This window comes from Lagenorhynchus albirostris, chromosome 13, assembly GCF_949774975.1.
Source record: "Lagenorhynchus albirostris chromosome 13, mLagAlb1.1, whole genome shotgun sequence".
Lineage (NCBI taxonomy): Eukaryota > Metazoa > Chordata > Mammalia > Artiodactyla > Delphinidae > Lagenorhynchus > Lagenorhynchus albirostris.
The window spans coordinates 82,706,248-82,725,467 of NC_083107.1; the positions used below are offsets into that span (position 1 = coordinate 82,706,248).

At 45.7% G+C, this 19,220-nt stretch overlaps 1 protein-coding gene across 3 annotated transcripts in view; it reads left to right on the forward strand.

Moving 5' to 3' along the window:
- The window catches only part of ADAM17 (ADAM metallopeptidase domain 17), a 52,136-nt gene that overhangs the window by 31,007 nt on the left and 1,909 nt on the right, over positions 1-19,220 (forward strand). For 2 of the 3 annotated variants that reach the window (XM_060169148.1, XM_060169150.1), the window contains 10 exons: positions 166-310; positions 419-507; positions 3,006-3,158; positions 7,680-7,879; positions 8,882-8,985; positions 13,760-13,894; positions 15,265-15,395; positions 16,149-16,227; positions 16,984-17,072; positions 18,746-18,796. In XM_060169148.1, coding sequence (XP_060025131.1) covers positions 166-310; positions 419-507; positions 3,006-3,158; positions 7,680-7,879; positions 8,882-8,985; positions 13,760-13,894; positions 15,265-15,395; positions 16,149-16,227; positions 16,984-17,072; positions 18,746-18,796 — 1,176 coding nt within the window. The remainder of the gene's footprint in view (positions 1-165; positions 311-418; positions 508-3,005; positions 3,159-7,679; positions 7,880-8,881; positions 8,986-13,759; positions 13,895-15,264; positions 15,396-16,148; positions 16,228-16,983; positions 17,073-18,745; positions 18,797-19,220) is intronic. The other variant, XM_060169149.1, reaches the window with a different exon arrangement.

Genomic DNA, 19,220 nt, shown 5'->3' on the forward strand with positions numbered 1-19,220 from the left:
TATCTGTAACTTATATAATACTGTCTATCAACTACACTTCAATTAAAAAAATGTAAAAAAGATTGCAATCATAAAGTATGGTAGTATTCTGGAATATTAAGTTGATATATCTTTTAGTCTGATGTAACTGTTAATCTAATTAAGAGTACTTTGTTTTTTTAAAAGCAATTTAGCTTTGATATAGCTGAAGAAGCATCTAAAGTCTGCCTAGCACATCTTTTCACCTACCAAGATTTTGATATGGGAACTCTTGGATTAGCTTATGTTGGTTCTCCCAGAGCAAACAGTCATGGAGGTGTTTGCCCAAAGGGTAAGTTTTCCATTTGTTGTATGAATATGTGGGGATAGCAAGGTGATTGGATTATATTATAATTCTGTATTGAACAATCAGTTTGTTTCTGTTTCCTTTTTCCTGTAGCTTATTATAGTCCAACTGGAAAGAAAAATATCTATTTGAATAGTGGTTTGACCAGCACAAAAAATTATGGTAAAACCATCCTTACAAAGGTATGTTCTTTAATTTTTTAAACTGTAGATTTTGACTTTATTGTAGTAGGACCTGAGCTATTACATATTTATTTAGGTATCTTTTTTAAAAGCTATACATACTGTTTTTTGTTTCTGCCTAAAAAGATGTATGCTTTTATTGGGAAATATGAAAATAAAAAGTATAAAGAAGAAAATAATCGTTAGCTGTCAAATTTCTTTTGAGACAAGTCGGGATTATTGTTTTCCCTAAAGACATCCCTTCTGGCGCCCTTCCTCTACAGCTCCTGTTAAAGGACTGCTATCCAAAATATATAAGGAATATACTAAAAACTCAACAATAAAGAACCGAACAACCCCACTTAAAAATTGGCCAGAGATCTTAATACACACCTTACCTCACCAAAGAAGATATACAGATGGCAGATAAGCATATGAAAAGATGCTCAACATTATATGCTGTTAGGGAATTGCAAATCAAAACAACAAGCAGGGCTTCCCTGGTGGCGCAGTGGTTGAGACTCCGCCTGCCGATGCAGGGGACACGGGTTCGTGCCCCGGTCTGGGAAGATCCCACATGCCGTGGAGCGGCTGGGCCCGTGAGCCATGGCCACTGAGCCTGTGCGTCCGGAGCCTGTGCTCTGCAACGGGAGAGGCCACAACAGTGAGAGGCCCGCGTACCGCAAAAAACAAAAACAAAAGCAAACAAACAAACAAAGAAACAACAAGCAGATACCATTACACAACTATTAGAATGGCTAAAATCCAAAATACTGGTAACACCAAATGCTAGCGAGGATGTGGAGCGATGTGAATTCTCACACTTGATTGTGGAAATGCAAAATGGTGTAGTCACTTAGGAAGGTGGTTGGGCAGTTTCTCATAAAACTGAACTTACTCTGGTATTACCATAGGATCCAGCAACCATATTCCTTAGTGTTTACTCAAAGGAGCCCTCACAGAAGCCTGCACACGGATGTTTATAACGGCTTTATTAGTGATTGCCAAGACTTGGAAGCAGCCAAGATGCCTTTCAGTAGGTGAATGGATAAACAAACTGTTATATCCAGACAATGCAATACTATTCAGCACGTGAAAAAAAAAAAAAAGAAAAAGAGCTATCAAGCCATAACAAGACATGGAGGAACTGTAAATGTATATTACGAAGTAAAAGAAGCCAATCTGTTTGATTCCATCTATATGATATTCCGCAAAAGGCAAAACCACGGAGGCAGGAAAGGGATCAGTGGTTGCCAGTGGTTGCTTCCCCAGGTGGGGAGGGATGCATAGGTGGAGCACAGAGGATTTTTTCAGGTGTTGAAACTACTCTGTATACTTTAATGATGGATATAAGACATTATGTGTTTGTCAAAACCCATAGAAAGTGCAACACAGAGTGAACCCTAATATAAATTATGGACTTTGGTTGATTTAAAAAAAGTGAAATGGGATGAGAGAAGAAAAATATACTAAGCAGTTTTTGGAAACTTTTTAATTTCCAAAATTGTTTCTTATGGTACTCCTTTACCTTTTTGGTATCACAGCAATATCAATGGTTTGATTTCATGACATGTTTTCCTTGGTCTTCCAGAATTTTTCTATTATAAGACACACAGAACAAAAAATAAATTGCTTCGATGTTTTTAAAGTGTCAGTCTGTTAGAGAATCCACTAATGAATTTTTCCAAAGCACAGTTTGGAATCACTTCTCCATATTGCACCTTTAGGATTTGAGTACTTTTTTGCTAAAATACAAAGTTTTCTTTACTACCATTTTAATATAAACACTTGGTAATCTTCAACACACTGGTTTCAGAATTGGGACTCTGTCTTAAAAAAAATTCCCATGTCTTGCAAAATACATACAAATTTTTTTCAGATTCTATGGAGTGATTTTTTCACCCCCCTTAGGAAAAAAATCAGTAAATAAATTTGTTATTTTTTGCAGTTAAATACGGGAACATTTTTAGCTTTACTGGCCAAATTCATTGTTACATTCAGGTAGAAATCTTCTGGTGATCTCATCGGTTCAGTGCAGCCCTTTAACTGGATTCTGATAAATAAAATCCTCTAGGTCATTAAGATTGTCATTGGACATGAATTCAGTCACTGGGATAAGGAACATTGTTTTGTTGTTCTTCAGTTGTCTTATTTCCACCCACCCCCTCACCCGCAATAGTTAGATCTTAACAGGAGTGTGATTGGGGTGAGGGGCGGGAGGTTGGGTGATTGACTGTTAGCTATTGGGTTTACTGGCGCCAGGCGGTGTTTGGAATGGCCAATGTTTGGTGCCTCAGTAAGAGTGTTCCAGTGTATCTTTTAAGTTATGTTTTCTGACACTGATTTAAATTCATCCTTATAATACTACTTGCAATATTAAATAAAATGCCATGAATTCTGTTTAATTTCTGTAATTGATAGAAGTCATAGTCCAACATCTAAGACAGCAGGGCCCAACTGGCCAGAGCACTTCATGGTTGGCTATTAGGAAATAACCTTTGCTCTGCATGATCCTTCAGGAAGCTGACCTCGTTACAACTCATGAATTGGGGCACAATTTTGGAGCAGAACACGATCCAGATGGTCTAGCAGAATGTGCCCCAAATGAGGACCAGGGAGGAAAGTATGTTATGTATCCCATAGCTGTGAGTGGCGATCACGAGAACAATAAGGTATGTAACTTTTGGAGCTTTTTTAATGTGGTTAGGAAAGAAAGAGGCTGTGTTTAATTATAATGAGAGCTCAGAAAAGCTTTCCATTCTAGGGATGGAACGGCAGATTACGAAGTACCTTGAAACTTGGTTGTGTGTATTAAGAGTGAAACATGGTCCATCTAAATCTGCTCCTCCGGACTGTTTGTTGTCAGAGATGATCATGTGTTGGTTTGGGCTGTGTGGAAAATTAATTACTTAATATAATGGCTTGCACTGGAGTCCTAGTTTGCAGGATCTGGTGGGCTCAGGCTTTCAATTAAAAACTTCATTTAATTTACAGGTTTGTCATTCATATTAACCCTACACTGCTTCACAATTTGCACGTTTTAATAAACCTTCGCAAAAAAATATGTAATTTGCCATATGTAAGCGTCCTGTGGGTAGGGCCCTTCCTTGCCTTTCTGGTTACCGGTTCTGTCTCCAGTGCCTGTTCAGGGTAGCTGGTACATAATAAATACTTGTTAGGTAAATAGAGGAACGATTTTTGTTTTTTTAGAGGAACGATTTTTGAGGGTGTCTGATGGAGTACACAATACTCATTGACTTGGGACATGGTAAACAGCTTCAGAGACTTTGCTAAGAGTGGCTAACTCGTAGAGCCTGAACTGGAAGTGTTCATAGATGTCTGTCTGGGCCTTCTTCTTCTTACTTGAAGTTGAGCAGCATGAGGCATCATGAGGAAAATATTGTGGTTTTGTGCAGAATTTAAGTGGGCTGGGGGATGGGCTAACCATCTGCATCTAATCGGGAAGGAAGTGTCAAGTTATTTGTCCTGACTCCCCTTTTAAAGCCTGACTAGGAGCTAGAGGAAAGGATTACTTTTGCGTTTCCCTGGCCCTGACCCTGCCTTTTAAAATTCTGGTCTCATGTTTTTTTTGTCATGTTTTTTGTTTGTTGCATCTTGTGTTCTTTGGCTGTTAGGTGTAAAGTCCATTCCTCTCTTTCTTTGCTTGTTATGCTTTATTTTTCCTCCACTGGACAACCTGTGCCTGAGGAGCTACCTGTTTTGCCTGTTCTTCCATTGTATCACATACCCTATTGAATTTTTCTCCTTTTTTCAGAGGTTGTCTCTCTCTTTCTAATGATGTACATTATAGTTCAGCACTGTTCACTGGAAGGTTCTGTGATGGGGGAACACTATCTGCTGTACCCAATACAGTAGTCACTAGCCCCATGTGGCCAGTAAGCACTTGAAATGTGGCTGGAGAGACCAAGGAACTGAATTTTAAATTCTGTTTTATTTAAATTCAGTAGTGGTTGCCTGGGGCTGGAAGTGGGAATGGGCATTACCTGTAAAAGGATCTGAGGGACCTTACTGAGGTGATGAAATGTTCTAAAACTGATTTATGGTGATGGTTTCATCACTTGGTAAAATTACTAGAAATCACTGAATTGTACAATTGAAACTGGTAAATTTTGTGATATGTAAAATATGCCTTAATAAAGCTGCAAAAAACCCAAACAACAACAACAAAAAACAGTGTGGGAACAGAGGGAAAATGGTGAGGATATAGGTGAGTCACGAAGCCGTGAGTTGATAATTGCTGAAGCTGGTGAGGGGCCATGTGAGCATTCATGAATCCATTCTGTCCACTTTACAGATGCTTGAACGTTTCTGTAATAAAAAGTGTGAAATATGTGGTGAGGAAAAAGAAATTTAAATAATCACATATGGCCAGTGGCTGCCGTATTAGACAGTGCCGCTCTAGTTGTTAGTCACTGCTTCTTGGTCATGAGGATGGCATCAGTACTTTGGGGTAAAATGTTTTACTTTGCAGACTGTTCACGTGAGCATGCGTGGTGCTCACTCTTCCTGTTACAAGTTCTTCCTAAGGGAGACTTCCCCGCTGGGCTCTTGGAACAGCCCTGTAGGAACTCGCTAATGAGGATGGAGGCTGGGCAGAGCCATTTATTTATCCTGGAGCTGCTAGTCTATCAGCGAAGAACACTTTATCCATTTATTTATTTTGTCCCAAGTGTATTTTCTTTAATAGTTTGGTTTACCCAAGTAGCAATCTCCTTGTAAAAAGATACTGAGCATCTTCTAGTGCACATTTTAATTCCTTAATTAAAATTAATTCCTTAAAATGTTTTTAACTAGGTAAACAAGGCTCCAGGACAAAAATAAGGTGGTTCCTCGACCTAGAAAGACAGGACCTGGCACCTTACACCAGACAAGCCACTGAGAAGTATCAAGCCACAGGCTCTGCTGTGAGCAGAAGGCATTAGGGATTGTAACCTCTTAGAGTTTATTGGTGGGAGGAGAAGGCGGTGTGGTCAGGATACAGAGAGAGGGCTCAGAGGTCTCCGGGGAGTGCGGAGGCAACAAAAGCGACAGTGAAGTGGTCACTTTTCCCTCAGCTCTGTCCGGGGGTCCAGCTGCTTAGGGGTGTGACTCTGATAAATTAGCAAAGAGATCTTATTGGTTCAGTGTGAATTTGAATTCATAAGGACCTGGCTTCCCATAATGAACTGGTAGAATTGAGCTCGTGAGTATGCGGTGCTGGTGAATAAACGCAGCAAAATACAACTGCCCGAGGTCTAGACTGAAATAACCAGGCCCTTAAAAATGTCTTTACTATGCTTTAAAAAAAATCCAATTAGTGTTTCCGTTTAGGGAGATGGGGTCTTCAGTGTCTTTCGGAGAGTAATCCTTTTGTATCTGATTCAGTGGTCACAGTCACCTTTGGAGGGTCGAAAAGGAAAATCAATTCAGTTTTCTCTTCCTGTGTAGGGAAAACCTACACAGTTCTTCCCTATTGTGTGTTTCTTCCTGTGTGTCTACTTTACTATTCACAGAGCCCACTTCACTTCTGACCCTTCTGGTCACCAAACGTGGAGGTTTTACTCTACACCAAGCTGTTTCCTGCAACGCCAGCTGGGTTTAAGTCAGTTCTGACACTCTCTTCCTGGAGATAGCATCAGATCCCAAAGGTTAAGGGCTCAGCCCCATAAGAGTGCCCTGATGCTGCGCTCCCCCCCCTCACATCCCCAGATGCCACTCAGAAGCCCAGGTCATCGCCTGTGCTTCTAAGCAACTGGCTATAGATTGGGGGTTCCAGTGACCCTGTCCTTGGGTTCAGTTAATTTCCTAGAGCAGCTCGTAGAACTCAGGGAAACACGTTTGCCAGTTTATGATAAAAGGCTGTGATCAAGGATACAGATGAGCATCCGGATGGAAGAGATGCAGAGGGCGAGGTGTGTGGGAAGGGGCGTGGAGCTGCCCTGCCTCTGAGCGCACCCCTCTCCCAGCACCCCCGTGTCCACCAACCCCTAAGCTCTCTGAACCCTGTACTTTGGGGATTTTATGGAGGCTTCATCGCATAGGCACGATCGGCCATTAGCTCCGTTTTAAGCCCTTGTCCCTTCGAAAGAGAATGGAAGGCGGGGCTGAAAATTCCAAGCTTCTCATGGCGGCTTGGTCATTTTGGTGACCAGCCCCCATCCAGGAGCCCCCAAGGAGCCCACTCCAAGTCAGCTCATTACAACAAAAGACACTCCCATTTTGACCCAGGAAATTACAGGGGCTTCGGGAGCTCTGTGCCAGGAACTGGGGCCAGAGACCAGTGTATATTTTATACTATTTCATAAGGGTCCTGTGCTCTCTGCTCCTCAGGGGTCTCATGGCCCTTGTCTGGGTTGAAAGTGAAGCCATTGTAGCCGTTTGCAAACCGTGGCGGCCCTACCTCTACAAGTACCCGCGCTGGGTTTTACCCAAGTCTTGTTCCGCTTCTCTTGATAATTTCAGATGGTTTGGGAAATGGACTCCATTTTAGAGCTCCAGGTAAAAATGCCCAGATTTAGAAGGTCATTTTCATGTTTCTGTACACCAAGTGGGCAAGCTAGGGTTCAGGCTTCCTTTGAGATGCTGGTCAACTGTAGAAACTCAAAGAAACTTAAGATCTTGGGGACTCGTGAAAACGTTTAGGTAATAATTTGAAATTTAATCTTTTAATAGACTATATGTAATAACATGCCTCTTACTAAGCTCAACTATTTAAACACTTTAAACATGGATCATTGATGTAAATATTCAGGGAAAGCTGAAGAGGTAAACCAGAGCAGACCCTGTTTTGCAGGCCTGACGTTGCATCTAGGAAGATGGCCGCCTGTGCCCTGTTCTCAGTGTCCCTGCAGCGGGGCCTGTGCCTGCGCCTGGGGTGGCTTAGAGTCTGGTGACTCTCTGCTCGCGCTAGGCTGGCTGGGGTGTTTGGTCTCAGCATTCGTGTAGCTTACTTTCCTGTGAAGAATTTTAGGCTCTTAACCACGTTCATGTCACCTTTTTAGCATCTTACAGAGGGCCATGATTCAATTCCATACAAATGACATTTAGAGGCGACAGTGAACCTGACATACCTTCAAGGTGGTTCTGATTGTGGCTTTTGTGTTAAAGTTTGTCCCTGGAAAAGAAGCACAAACACCACCTGGGAATGAATTTTTATGTTATTTTGGGTCCTATGTGGCCTCTTTTCTCTTAAGATGTTTTCAAACTGCAGTAAACAGTCCATCTATAAGACCATTGAAAGTAAGGCCCAGGAGTGTTTTCAAGAACGCAGCAACAAAGTGTGCGGGAACTCCAGGGTGGACGAGGGGGAGGAGTGTGACCCCGGCATCATGTACCTGAACAATGACACCTGCTGCAACAGTGACTGCATGCTGAGGCCGGGCGTCCAGTGCAGGTGAGGAGCGTGGCGCGGGGTGGAGTTGGGCGCCTGACAGGGGTCCTCACAACAGCGGGCTGAAAGCGCGGGGCTCTAGAATCATCAGAGGGCCTGGCAAGTGTGTGTTTACCCCTTCTGCCCTTTATAGCGAGAAAAATGTTTTCTGGAAAGCAATGTGACATTGTATCACAAATCCTCCATCTTGCATCCTCTCTGCTGTAGCGATGCCATAGTACAAAGAATCTTTTCTAAGGAAACAGAGATGTACAAAGATGATTTAGCAGGGATGTTCATGGCTACATCCTTTCATAATAACAAAGTATGGGAAACAATCAAAATGACAGTCCTGGGACATAAATTAATTATTGTGTATCTATACTGTAAATAGTGTTGAAGAATACTGTTTAATCCCAGAAACTGTGGAGGAAGCAGGTTACAAGTTAGAAGGTACTTAAATTTCCATTTTTAACGTCCAGTGCCTGGCTTAGAAGTAGGGGGAAAACCTTGATTTATGGTCACAGATTTAACGGAATACAGTGCTTATTAACACTGTAAATACTGACAGGGCTGACTAGTTTCTTGACCACTGTTGCCTTGTGGGCTTGAGTATTTTTTGTTTTGTTTTTTTAAGTTTTTGGCTGCGCCATGCGGCATGTAGGATCTTAGTTCCCTGACCAGGGATCGAACCCATGCCCCCTGTGTTGGGAGTGTGGAGTCTTAACCACTGGACCACCAGGGAAGTCCTTTTTTTTTTTTTTTTAATTACTGTATTAAGTTAATGAAAACCAATGACACCAAGATGTTTTAAAGATGGGTCACTTTGGACCACTGTGCTGCGTGAGTCTGCATCAGGAAGGGCAGATGGACCATGTGCAGGTGGTGCTAGCACCTGGGAGTCTGTGCAGGAGTGGGTGATCCAGCCAGGAGCCCCTGCCCTGCCATTTCAGGGCCCTGTGGCATGACCGTAGTCTGTGCTGTGGGGCTGTTCTTTGATTTGGACTGTCTGCTCTTCCTCTGTAGTGATAGGAACAGTCCTTGCTGTAAAAACTGTCAGTTCGAGACGGCCCAGAAGAAGTGCCAAGAGGCCATTAATGCTACGTGCAAAGGCGTGTCTTACTGCACAGGTATGTCCTCCCGTCGGTTCTCTTGGAATAATTTGCTCAAGCAGGTATGTGTGTGTTGGAAAGCAAGATTGTGTTTCATTCAGATGAATATAGCCCTTTCTTTTTGTTAACCTCATGTGCAGAGTTGAGTTGATCTCAGCACACTTGTCATTGGTCTGTGCAAGGCCCGTGATTATTTCTCTTCGTTGTTTATTCCCTTTTATTCACTTCCATTCTCCTTCCCCTCATAGGCATCTGCTTTAACGTGTCTAATATTTGCCTAGATAGGTGTATATCCTTGAAAGATAGTGTGTTTATCTTCTGTATATGTGTGTTTTTAACGTGCCAAAGTGGTACTCTACCTTAGATCATTTTTTTTTTAAACTCAATACCATGTTTTTACAACTCTGTTTTCTATTGCTCTGTATTTCTGTCTGTGTATCTGTATCTTTGTATCTAGTTCATTGTTTCGGGCACTTGCTGAGTGTTTAGTTTTGTGATTTACTATATTTTACTTATCTGTTCGCCAAGCCGTAGCTGCTTGGATTGCCTTTATCTCCTAAGACTACAGATAGGACTACACCGAACACCCTTACACATCTACTTTGGGAGCTCTGAGAGCTTGCTGAGTGCATACGGAGGAGTGGGTGCATACGGAGGAGTGGAATTGCTTAGTCGTGGAGGGAGGCACTCCAGCGTTCTCTAGAACAGCAGTAACGGGTTTTGTCAGTGCCCCCGTCAGTGGTCCAGGTTCCTGTATTCTGACGTCCTTGCTGACACAATGTATTATCTAGCTGTCTTATTTTTTTTGCTGGTCTGATGAGTATAAAGTGATTTCTTCTTATTTACATTTTTCTTGAACATCTCTTTATATTTGTTAGCTATTTAGATTTCTCCTTTTGTGAATAACTAGTTCATTTAGTTGGTCCATTTTTAAAAATTGCATTTCATTTTTGCTATTACTGATTTGGAGTTCTTTTATGATAATCCATTTGGTTTAAACATTGCATATGCCTTCCTCCTATCTGTTGTCCTTTTTGGAACTGAAATCTTTCACTTGAATCAAATCTGTCATTTTGTTTGTGTGTTTAGTTTTTTGAGTTGTGGATAGTTACAAAGATATTTTCCACAGCTGCTTCTGTAGCTTCATAATTTTACCTTTCACATTTAGGACTTTATCTGGAGCTAAGTTTGAGATTGTATTGATTATCAGTATTACCTGTAGTTCTTAGTACCTGTAGTTAGTTGTTCCTTTAAAAAATCCCCAAGCTATATTATTAGGAACATGATTGGACATATTCTTTACATCTTCTTGATCTGCTATTCCTTCATCGGTATGTCATGCTCCTTTTTGACCCTTGTGATTTCTTTAAAAATTTTTTTTTTTAATTTGTATTGGAGTATAGTTGACTTACAGTGTTGTGTTAGTTACAGGTGTATAGCAAAGTGAATCCGTTACACATATACTGTTTTAACGTGTTAGTATTCAGTCTGCTGCCTGTTTGTTGTTCTTGTGCCTGTTTGTCTGGTGTATCTATCCCATCTTGCATTTTTCTAATTTCTGTGCCCTTTGGTTGCTTGGTTTGATTTTTGTAGCAGCTTTATTGAGATACAATTAACATATAATACCACCTGCCCATTTAAAGTGTAAGTTCAGTGGTTTCTAGTATACTCACATTTGTGCATCCACCTACCAGTCCGTTTTCGTCACCTGAAAAAGAAATCCGCATCCTTCAGCCCCCATTTTGAGTCCCCTCTTCATCCCAGCTCCAGAGAGCCACTCATCTACTTTCTGTCTCTATGGATTTGCCTAATCTGGATGTTTCATATAAATGGAATCATACAATATGTGGGCTTCTTTCCCTCAGAATAATGTTTTCAAGGTTTATCCATGTTGTAGCATGAATCAGTCCTTCATTTATTTTAATTGCTGAATAATATTCCATTGTATGGATATATCACATTTTTTATTCATTCATCAATTGATGAATTTTGGATTGTTGCTGCTTTTTGGCTGCTATGAATAATGATACTATGCAGATTTGTGTGCAAGTTTTTTTTTTTAATGAACCCACCCAATTTCTCATTAATTAATTAATTAAAGTTTTGGCTGCATTGGGTCTTTGTTGTTGTGCGCGGGCTTTCTCTAGTTGTGGTGAGCGGGGGCTACTCTTTGTTGTGGTACGCGGGCTTCTCGTTGTGGTGGCTTCTCATTGCAGAGCACAGGCTCTAGGTGCACAGGCTTCAGTAGTTGTGGCACGTGCGCTCAGTAGTTGTGGCTCGCGGGCTCTGGAGCGCAGGCTCAGTAGTTGCGACGCATGGGCTTAGTTGCTCCGCGGCATGTGGAATCCTCCCGGACCAGGGCTCGAACCCGTGTCCCCTGCACTGGCAGGCAGATACTTGACCACTGTGCCACCAGGGAAGTCCCTGTGTGCAAGTTTTTGTGTGGACTTATGTTTTTATTTCTCCTATATATATATCCTTTTGTTGAATTGCTGGGTCATGCGGTAACTGTTTAATCCTTTGAAGAACTGCCAGGCTGTTTTCCAAGTGGCTGCCCATTTTACGTTCCCACCAGCATGTGTGAAGATTCCAGTTTCTCCACATCCTCACTAATACTTCTTATTGTCTTTTTTTATTTTTTGGCCACACCACACGGCATGTGGGATCTCAGTTCCCCAACCCAGGGATCGAACCCGTGCCCTCTGCAGTGGAAGCGTGGAGTCCCAACCACTGGACCATCAGGGAATTCCTGTCTTTTTGATTGTAGCCATCCTAGTGGATGCGAGGTTTTATCTCGTTTTGATTTTTCCCTCGGCTTTTACACGTGCATTTTATGAGATGTTACACGTGATTCTTACATTCTGAGATCTGTCAGCATCACATTAGTTTGGCAAATGTCAAGAGCCTGAATATCTCAATTAGTCTTTAAAAAACACTTTCTAGGAGCTTCCCTGGTGGCGCGGTGGTTGACAGTCCGCCTGCCGATGCAGGGGACACGGGTTCGTGCCCCGGTCTGGGAAGATCCCACATGCCGCAGAGCGGCTGGGCCCGTGAGCCATGGCCGCTGAGCCTGCGCGTCCAGAGCCTGTGCTCCGCAACGGGAGGCCACAACAGTGAGAGGCCCGCGTAGTGCAAAAAACCCCCAAAAAACCCCCCCAAAACCACTTTCTAGCTGTGCTCAGTGTTTGTCTTTATTGTAATAATAGAAAGATGTTTTCTTTAAATAAGTGTAAGTAAAACAATTTGAAAAAAAGATATTCCTTTTCAAACAGCCTTTTGTTCCCTTGGTATTTTATACAAAGTAGCAGCAGCAGCATCACCTGGGCTCTTGTTAGAAATGGAAATGCTTGGTCCCCTCCCCGGGCCTCCTGCAACTGGTAGCTCGGGGCAGGGCCCAGCCCTCTGTTGCAGCATCCACTGGCAGATCTGCATGCATGCTCCACTCGGAGTACCATGTTAAATAGGTGATGCTATATGTTTTTAATTATTTTCCTGTCTTTTTATACTCTGATTTTAATCTTTTAAGAACAGATATTCAACAAATATTCTAAAGCATTTTTTATGTCTCTGCTGAGGGCAGCATAACATACTAAAAATATGGTGACAGTACAGAACATAAACCTCCCCTGAACTTGCTGTACTTTTTCCAGAGTTTGCTTCCAGTGGCAGTGAGTTTGCTATAAGACAGTCTTGTTGGCACTCTGAATGCCCAGCACCCGTAACGGGTTTTATAAAACCAGAGGCAGAGGTAGCAGCCTAAGCAAGTGTCTCATATGTGTTAGGTAGTTAATGAAAGGCTGCTTTTGTAGGAAATAGGGCAGATTCCTTTAAGTTCACAGCCCTTTGAGTCCGAATCTTTTGCCTGGTTCCGTTCCTCAGCTGAGAGGCCAGGCCTGTGATCTTTCCCTTCCCTTTTAGTGTTGGCTTTCAACTGCTCGTGCTTCTCATTTTCCAGAATGAGTCATTCGTTCCACCCTTTCTCTCGAATTTAACATCCTTGGTTGGCTTCTCTTTGTCCTTATGAATCATTGATTCATTTAAGAAATATCTGTGGCTTACCTACAGTGTGACAGGGATTGGACATCACTGATTCATTAATAGTTTGGGGCTCTGCTCTCATGGAGCTTACCAGTCTGGTGGTAAGAAACAGAAAATAACCACAGGTAATCGAATAGATGTAAATTGTAAAACACGTGCTGTGAAGGGCAGGAGCCCGTGGAGTGACAGAGCATGGCGGGGGTGAGGGGCCACCAGCTTAGGCAGGGTCCTCGGGGATGGCTGAGAAAGGCTGAACAAGGAGGTCTTGGAGAGAAAATCTGAAGGGTGAGAAGCAGCCAGTCCTCTCAGAGAGTGGAGACAAGAACCTTGTGGGTACTGAGCGCATACAGTCAGGTTCTGAGGTGAGAGAGAAATGGAGTACATTGAAGGGTGGCCGTTGGAGCGGGCGTGTGGCTTGGGGATGGTCGTGTGCCTTCCTAGGGAGTTTGCGTCTTAGTCAAGGGAGGGTACACAGGTGTCTTTTATTGGTGCTAGTACTAGAGATCTCTTTTGTATATACATTCTTTTGTATGTATGTTATGTTTCACAGTATAAAGGTAAAAGCAGAATGCTTGGCATGTGTAAGTAGTAACGGAGGCGAGGCCATGGGAGCCGGGTGGATGCTGGGAGGAGTGGGCAGCTTGGTGCCCGGCATGGCCAGGCCTCGGTGCTCCCCGGCTGCCGGGACACGGGCCGCCCCGTGGAACTGGGCCGCGTGACTCAGGGCGGCCCGTGTGCCCTTTGCGTGCTGCAGGTAACAGCAGTGAGTGCCCCCCTCCTGGCGATGCTGCCGATGACACGGTGTGCTTGGATCTCGGCAAGTGTAAAGACGGCAAGTGTGTGCCCTTCTGCGAGCGGGAGCAGAGGCTGGAGTCCTGCGCGTGTAATGGTGAGCACGTGGCCCTGCCCATCCTTGCAGCGGGGCGAGGGCAGGAGCAGCGGGTGGTGTGCGCAGACGGACCGCTGCCTCTGGGTCCCGCTCCTTCCACGGTCGTCTCCGGAAGCCGTCCTGTCCATCTCCCTCGTGGCTGTGTTTTCAGACCGTGAGGCCACTCGGCGGCGAGGCCAGAGGGGACTGCGGAAGGGCGGGTGGCTGGAGGTCTGTCCTCACTCCTCCTCCCGCTGGCCTCGAGCTCTGGTGTGGCCCAGGACCCACCCGGTGCGGCCCAGGCCCGGGTCCCCCCTCTGTCGGGACGTCTGCTGGGCCAGCCGCCGCCGCTCCCTGCCAGACGCCTGGGGCAGGGACCTCTCAGCCACGGCCTCTGGGACCCTTGTCCTCAGATTTCCACACTGTTTTTGGAACCCTTGGGTCTGAGGAAGGGCCTGAGGGACTGGCTGGGCTCTGAGCTCCCCGCCCTCCATCGGAGAGAGTTCTGCTGCTTTCACAACAAAAATCCCAGAAGTCAGAACCCCTGGGATGGGCACTTAGCATCCACACAGTGGAGCACGCGGCTCTTCCAGGTGGAATAACATGTAAATAAAGGTAACACACAGTCAACGTCAGATGATTTATTCAGTGAGCGGCAAGAGGCTTGGGGTGCCCTGGAAGCACGCATAGTAAGTGCCCAGGAAATGCTGATACGTGAATGAATGAGGAGAAGGGTTTTGTTTTCCATTTAAAGTGGTTTTGCTTGTTTTTGTGTTCTGGCTGATATCAGTTTTTCCTAAGAGGTCAAGTAAAGATTGTCCCGAGTTATACGGCCTGCTGACCTTTTGGACATTCCTGCCGTTTGTACGTGTGCCAAATACCCCATGTGCTGTCGGAGGGTGGTGTCCATGGAGGGGAGAGGTCGTGCTTAGGCCGCGGTGCTCCTGTCGCTGGTGCGTCACTCAGATCTGCCCCCGAGGCTGGCAGTTCTGTCACAGTGGCTTGGCTCTCGCTGGAGCCTTGGCTTTCCAGAGTGTGCTGGAAACTGAGAAGCCAAGGATTGAAAGCCGCAGCGTAATAACGCTGGGACGAAGGGAATCATTTAGCATTATGAAGGGTTTGAAGTAGAGAGAATCTGCCTTTTAATCTCTTAAAGGAAACTTTTCTGTGTAAATCGTTTTTACCTTTTGCTTTACCTCTCTGAGGGCTGAGGAGCCTGAACTCAGGAGTTACTCCTTGGCAGGGGGAGGGGAGGGGAGGGGAGGGGTGTGAAACCAGGATCATATTCGCTGTTGGAATAAAAAATGAGTGCGATTCCTTCCCTGCGGGAGCGGGGTAGGAGGAGGACAGGCAGGAAGAGAGCGCGTGTCTAAGAGGCTCTGCTGTTTCAGAAACCGACAACTCGTGCAAGGTGTGCTGCAGGGACCCCTCGGGCCGCTGCCTGCCCTATGTCGACGCCGAACAGAAGAACTTATTTTTGAGGAAGGGAAAGCCCTGTACAGTAGGATTTTGTGACATGAATGTGAGTATTTATTTATCTGCAGCTTTTTCTCTAACAGCCAGATGTGAAGTTTTTATTTTGTAAATGCTGGGTTTTGCAAATGGAAGGGAATCAGAGCACAGATGCTCACATGTCTATCCGTTGTCGTTGTGTGAGAGTCTAGTTACGTACTGTGCGTGTGACCTCGGAGGACCAGGTGCCCTCAGGAGACTGGGCAGGACCTGGGGGACTTTGTGGTAAAGCTGAGTTTGAGGCAGGGAGTCCTACTTACTTGGTTTTCTGGGCTAATTATAAAAGTCACTAATTCTGCAGGATTGCAAGCTCTGATTTTGAAATGGGTGCCGAGTGGGCAGGAAAGACCTACGGGCAGCTTGACTCGCCTAAGTCAGACCCTTCTGCTGTCCACAGAAACACGGTTTTATCCCTGCACTGTCACGGGGAGGCCTTAAGGGCTCGAGAGGCTTCTCTGGCAGTGTGTGTGTGAGATCAGTGCAGTCCTTACTGGAATTGGCCCATCTTTAACAAACTGGTTTTCTTGAGTTTTGTCTTCTGGTAATTCTAAATCCACTTATAAAAATGGACTGAGTGTGGAGTGTCAGTGACAGAGAATGCTACCTTCTTAGGTACCCATTCCAGTGTGTCAGAGATGGCTCTCCTGGCCGTTTGGTTTCAGTGGAGCCCTTTTCGTGTTAATTATGTGTTTGACTTGAAGGCAGCCATGTTCCTTCTAAATGCATGGCCGCTGGGGTAATGACGGGTGCTTTCTGTTCACAGGGCAAATGTGAGAAGCGAGTGCAGGATGTCATTGAGCGGTTCTGGGAGTTCATTGACAAGCTGAGCATCAATACTTTCGGTACGTGGTTTCCCCAGGTGGGTGGTTGCTTGGAACTGAGCTGATTTCACTGATGACGTTAGAAAAGTGTGGTTTCAGACTGATAGGCCCTAATCGTGCAATAGAAGATGGAAATAGTTACCACTTTTGTTCTGAAACGACTTCGTTGGCTAAAACAAAGTGGACACATTATAGGTCTGCCCCTGTGTAGCATGGATGCACAAATTTTAAAACAAGGGAAGTAAAAATACTGGCCTCTTTACTTAAAAAATGAACATGTGACAGCGTAAGTGTCCTTCAGTCCTATAGATTGCAAAGCTGAATCCTGCTTGATATAAGAGTCATTTATTTAAAAGTGGGCCTCAGACTTTGCAGAAGCAAGGATGCACTGTGTCCTCTAGGGCTCATAAGTTAGGGTTTAGTCACAAAAACAATAGTACCCAGACAGCATCAGCGTTGTCCTCGCAAGCATTGTTCCTAGTAGGAGCCTCCTCCAGGATGAGTCTCCTGCACTGTCCCTCCGGGGACTGTGTGGGCCCTCCTGTGATGTGATCTGTTCTCCACAAGCACATGGGTCCATTCTGGGGAGAGCTCCCGTGTGTGGGGGGACAGCTGGGTGTAGAGCAGGTGGCACAGAAACGCTTCTCGGTACCAGCCCAGTTGTTATATCCCGCCAGCAGTCTGTGCCGTTTGACACGTGATAGTACTCTAAGAACGTTGCATTTTCAATTTCTAAAGTACTTGGTCAAGACATTCACTGTTTGGAATTGTTCACAGGGAAGTTTTTAGCAGACAACATCGTAGGCTCCGTCCTGGTTTTCTCCTTGATATTTTGGATTCCTTTCAGCATTCTGGTCCATTGTGTGGTAAGTCACCAGTTTTTAAGTAATGAAACATTTTATTAAAATTTTGAGCAACTCGAACCATGTTATCTTCGGAAAAGATAAAAATTTCTTCTTAGAAAAATCTGACCTGCTGTTTCCAATGACATTTTTGGTGCTATCCCTGGGAAAGCATTTTTTGTAAAAAGATTAACTAATGGTCTCTAAAAAAAATTACGTATTTTGTGCACGGATGTTTCGCTCTCATGTATAATTTCTGAGTTTTATACTTCTAAGCACAGGAGGCTGGTTAACTGGGCTTGTCCAGGACCTCTGAGGAGTGAAGCTTCTAAACGAGCGCGCCCAGGCTGACTTTGCTGTGGCAGAGCAGATGCCAAACAGCAGCATTCCAGACATGCTGCCCCATCAGGTCTGCAGTCTTGGCAGCGTTGTCTGGGGTGCTCGCTCAGATGCTTCCACATGAGGAGAGGGAGCCGTCTTCTTTATTGTTCAAAATGAGGAACAGTTAACAGTTGAATAGGGCTTTGAGAAACTCCAGGCACTTTATGAAGTTTGATTTTGAAACAGGTGCTGAGTGGGTAGGAAAGACCTACGGGCAGCTTGACTCGCCTAAGTCAGACCCTCCTGCTGTCCACAGAAACACGATTTTATCCCTGTGCTGTCACGGGGAGGGCTTCAGGGGCTCGAGAGGCTTCGCTGGGCGGCCTGGTCCTGTTTTCCCGAAAATTTCTTTCTCCAGAAATTTTCTTATAGATCCGTTCTCCTTGCTTCTGTGGGAAAAGGAGGATTCGTCTGCTGTGTAGATGAGGACGTCAGAGCCAGCCTTCCAGGCCTGTGCCCTGAAACCCCTGCGCGGGGCCCTCCCGCGAGCCCGTGGGATGCTCCGGCCCGGCGAGCTCTCGGGTCTTCACGGCCCCGTGCCTTCCCTCGGCTGCGCGCTCTCACTGAACGGCTCTTCTCTTGGGCGGCGAGCCTGCCGGACGCCAGGAGGAGCCCTGCGAAAGCGGAGCGGTGTTAAAGGGGACGCGGTGGAGGCTTTGACAGATCGGCGACGGTGCCGTCCATTACGGTCGCTTTTACCCGAGAGTCAGACCTGCGTGGTTTACGGCGAGTTACGACTGTGGACCGAGAGGCCTGATGCTCAATTTCTGCGCAGGGCTGCCGACGGGAGGGCGGGCAGTGGCTTGTCTCTGACCTCAGCGGCCGTTCAGGGCAGCCAGGCTGGAAGCCAGGCCCTGGGCAGGGACCGAGGGCGGAGGGCGGACCACGTGTCCAGCCTTCTGCAGGGTGTGTGTCAGGACTCGAGGCCTGGCGCCGCCAAGAGCTGGGGCCACAGCGACCGTGGACACGGCCAGGAGGAGTGACGAGGCTCTGGTGGGCTGGGTCGCTGCGAGGCCAGCGCTGGCTGCGCGGAGCCACCCTCGTTCCTACCCGGGGCGGGGCCTCAGACACCAGCGCTTAAACCTTGCCTGTTTCCTTACTTAACGCCAAAAAACACATTTCTTTGACGTGCAAACACTTGGGCAGAACCCTTAAAGCGTGGCTGCAAAGTTCCTCCTCCTCTGCGCGACCTGCTTCCACTTTGTACACCTCCAGCTCTGAGTTCGTTCTTCCCCGGACGGTAGGAGGGGCTCATGAGGAAGGGGCGCTGAACGGAGCTGTTCGCAGGAGTGACGCTGCTCTGCTCTTCTTTCTAGGATAAGAAACTGGACAAGCAGTTTGAATCGCTGTCTCTGTTCCACCCCAGTGTAAGTATCTCTCACGAGTCGTTCTCGGTTGTATTTTGAGGTCTGCTAAGCAGAGACCTTCACTGGCCTCCCCAGCAAGAGCCACCAGCCTTTCCAGCGGCGCCGTCTCTGGCAGGAAGGTCCTGGGGTAGCAGGAGGGATCTAGGTTGGATGCTAAGGTCAGTTCTCATGACAGTGACGGTGAACGTTTGCTAGTCGCTTGGATGGTCAGCCCTGAGTGGTCAGCTGTTCAGCACGGGCTTAGTTTAACACTGAGAGAGCTTTTCCTGTCTTGGGATCCTGACAGCGTTGTTTCTCGTGAGTCTCCTTTGGGTCTTCAAACGGCGGCGTGTCAGGACTTGAACACTAACCGCTCGAGTCGCTTCTTGGGGTGCCTTCCCCAGCGTGGGGATCAGGGTGCCGATGGGCGCGGCCATCTGCCGGG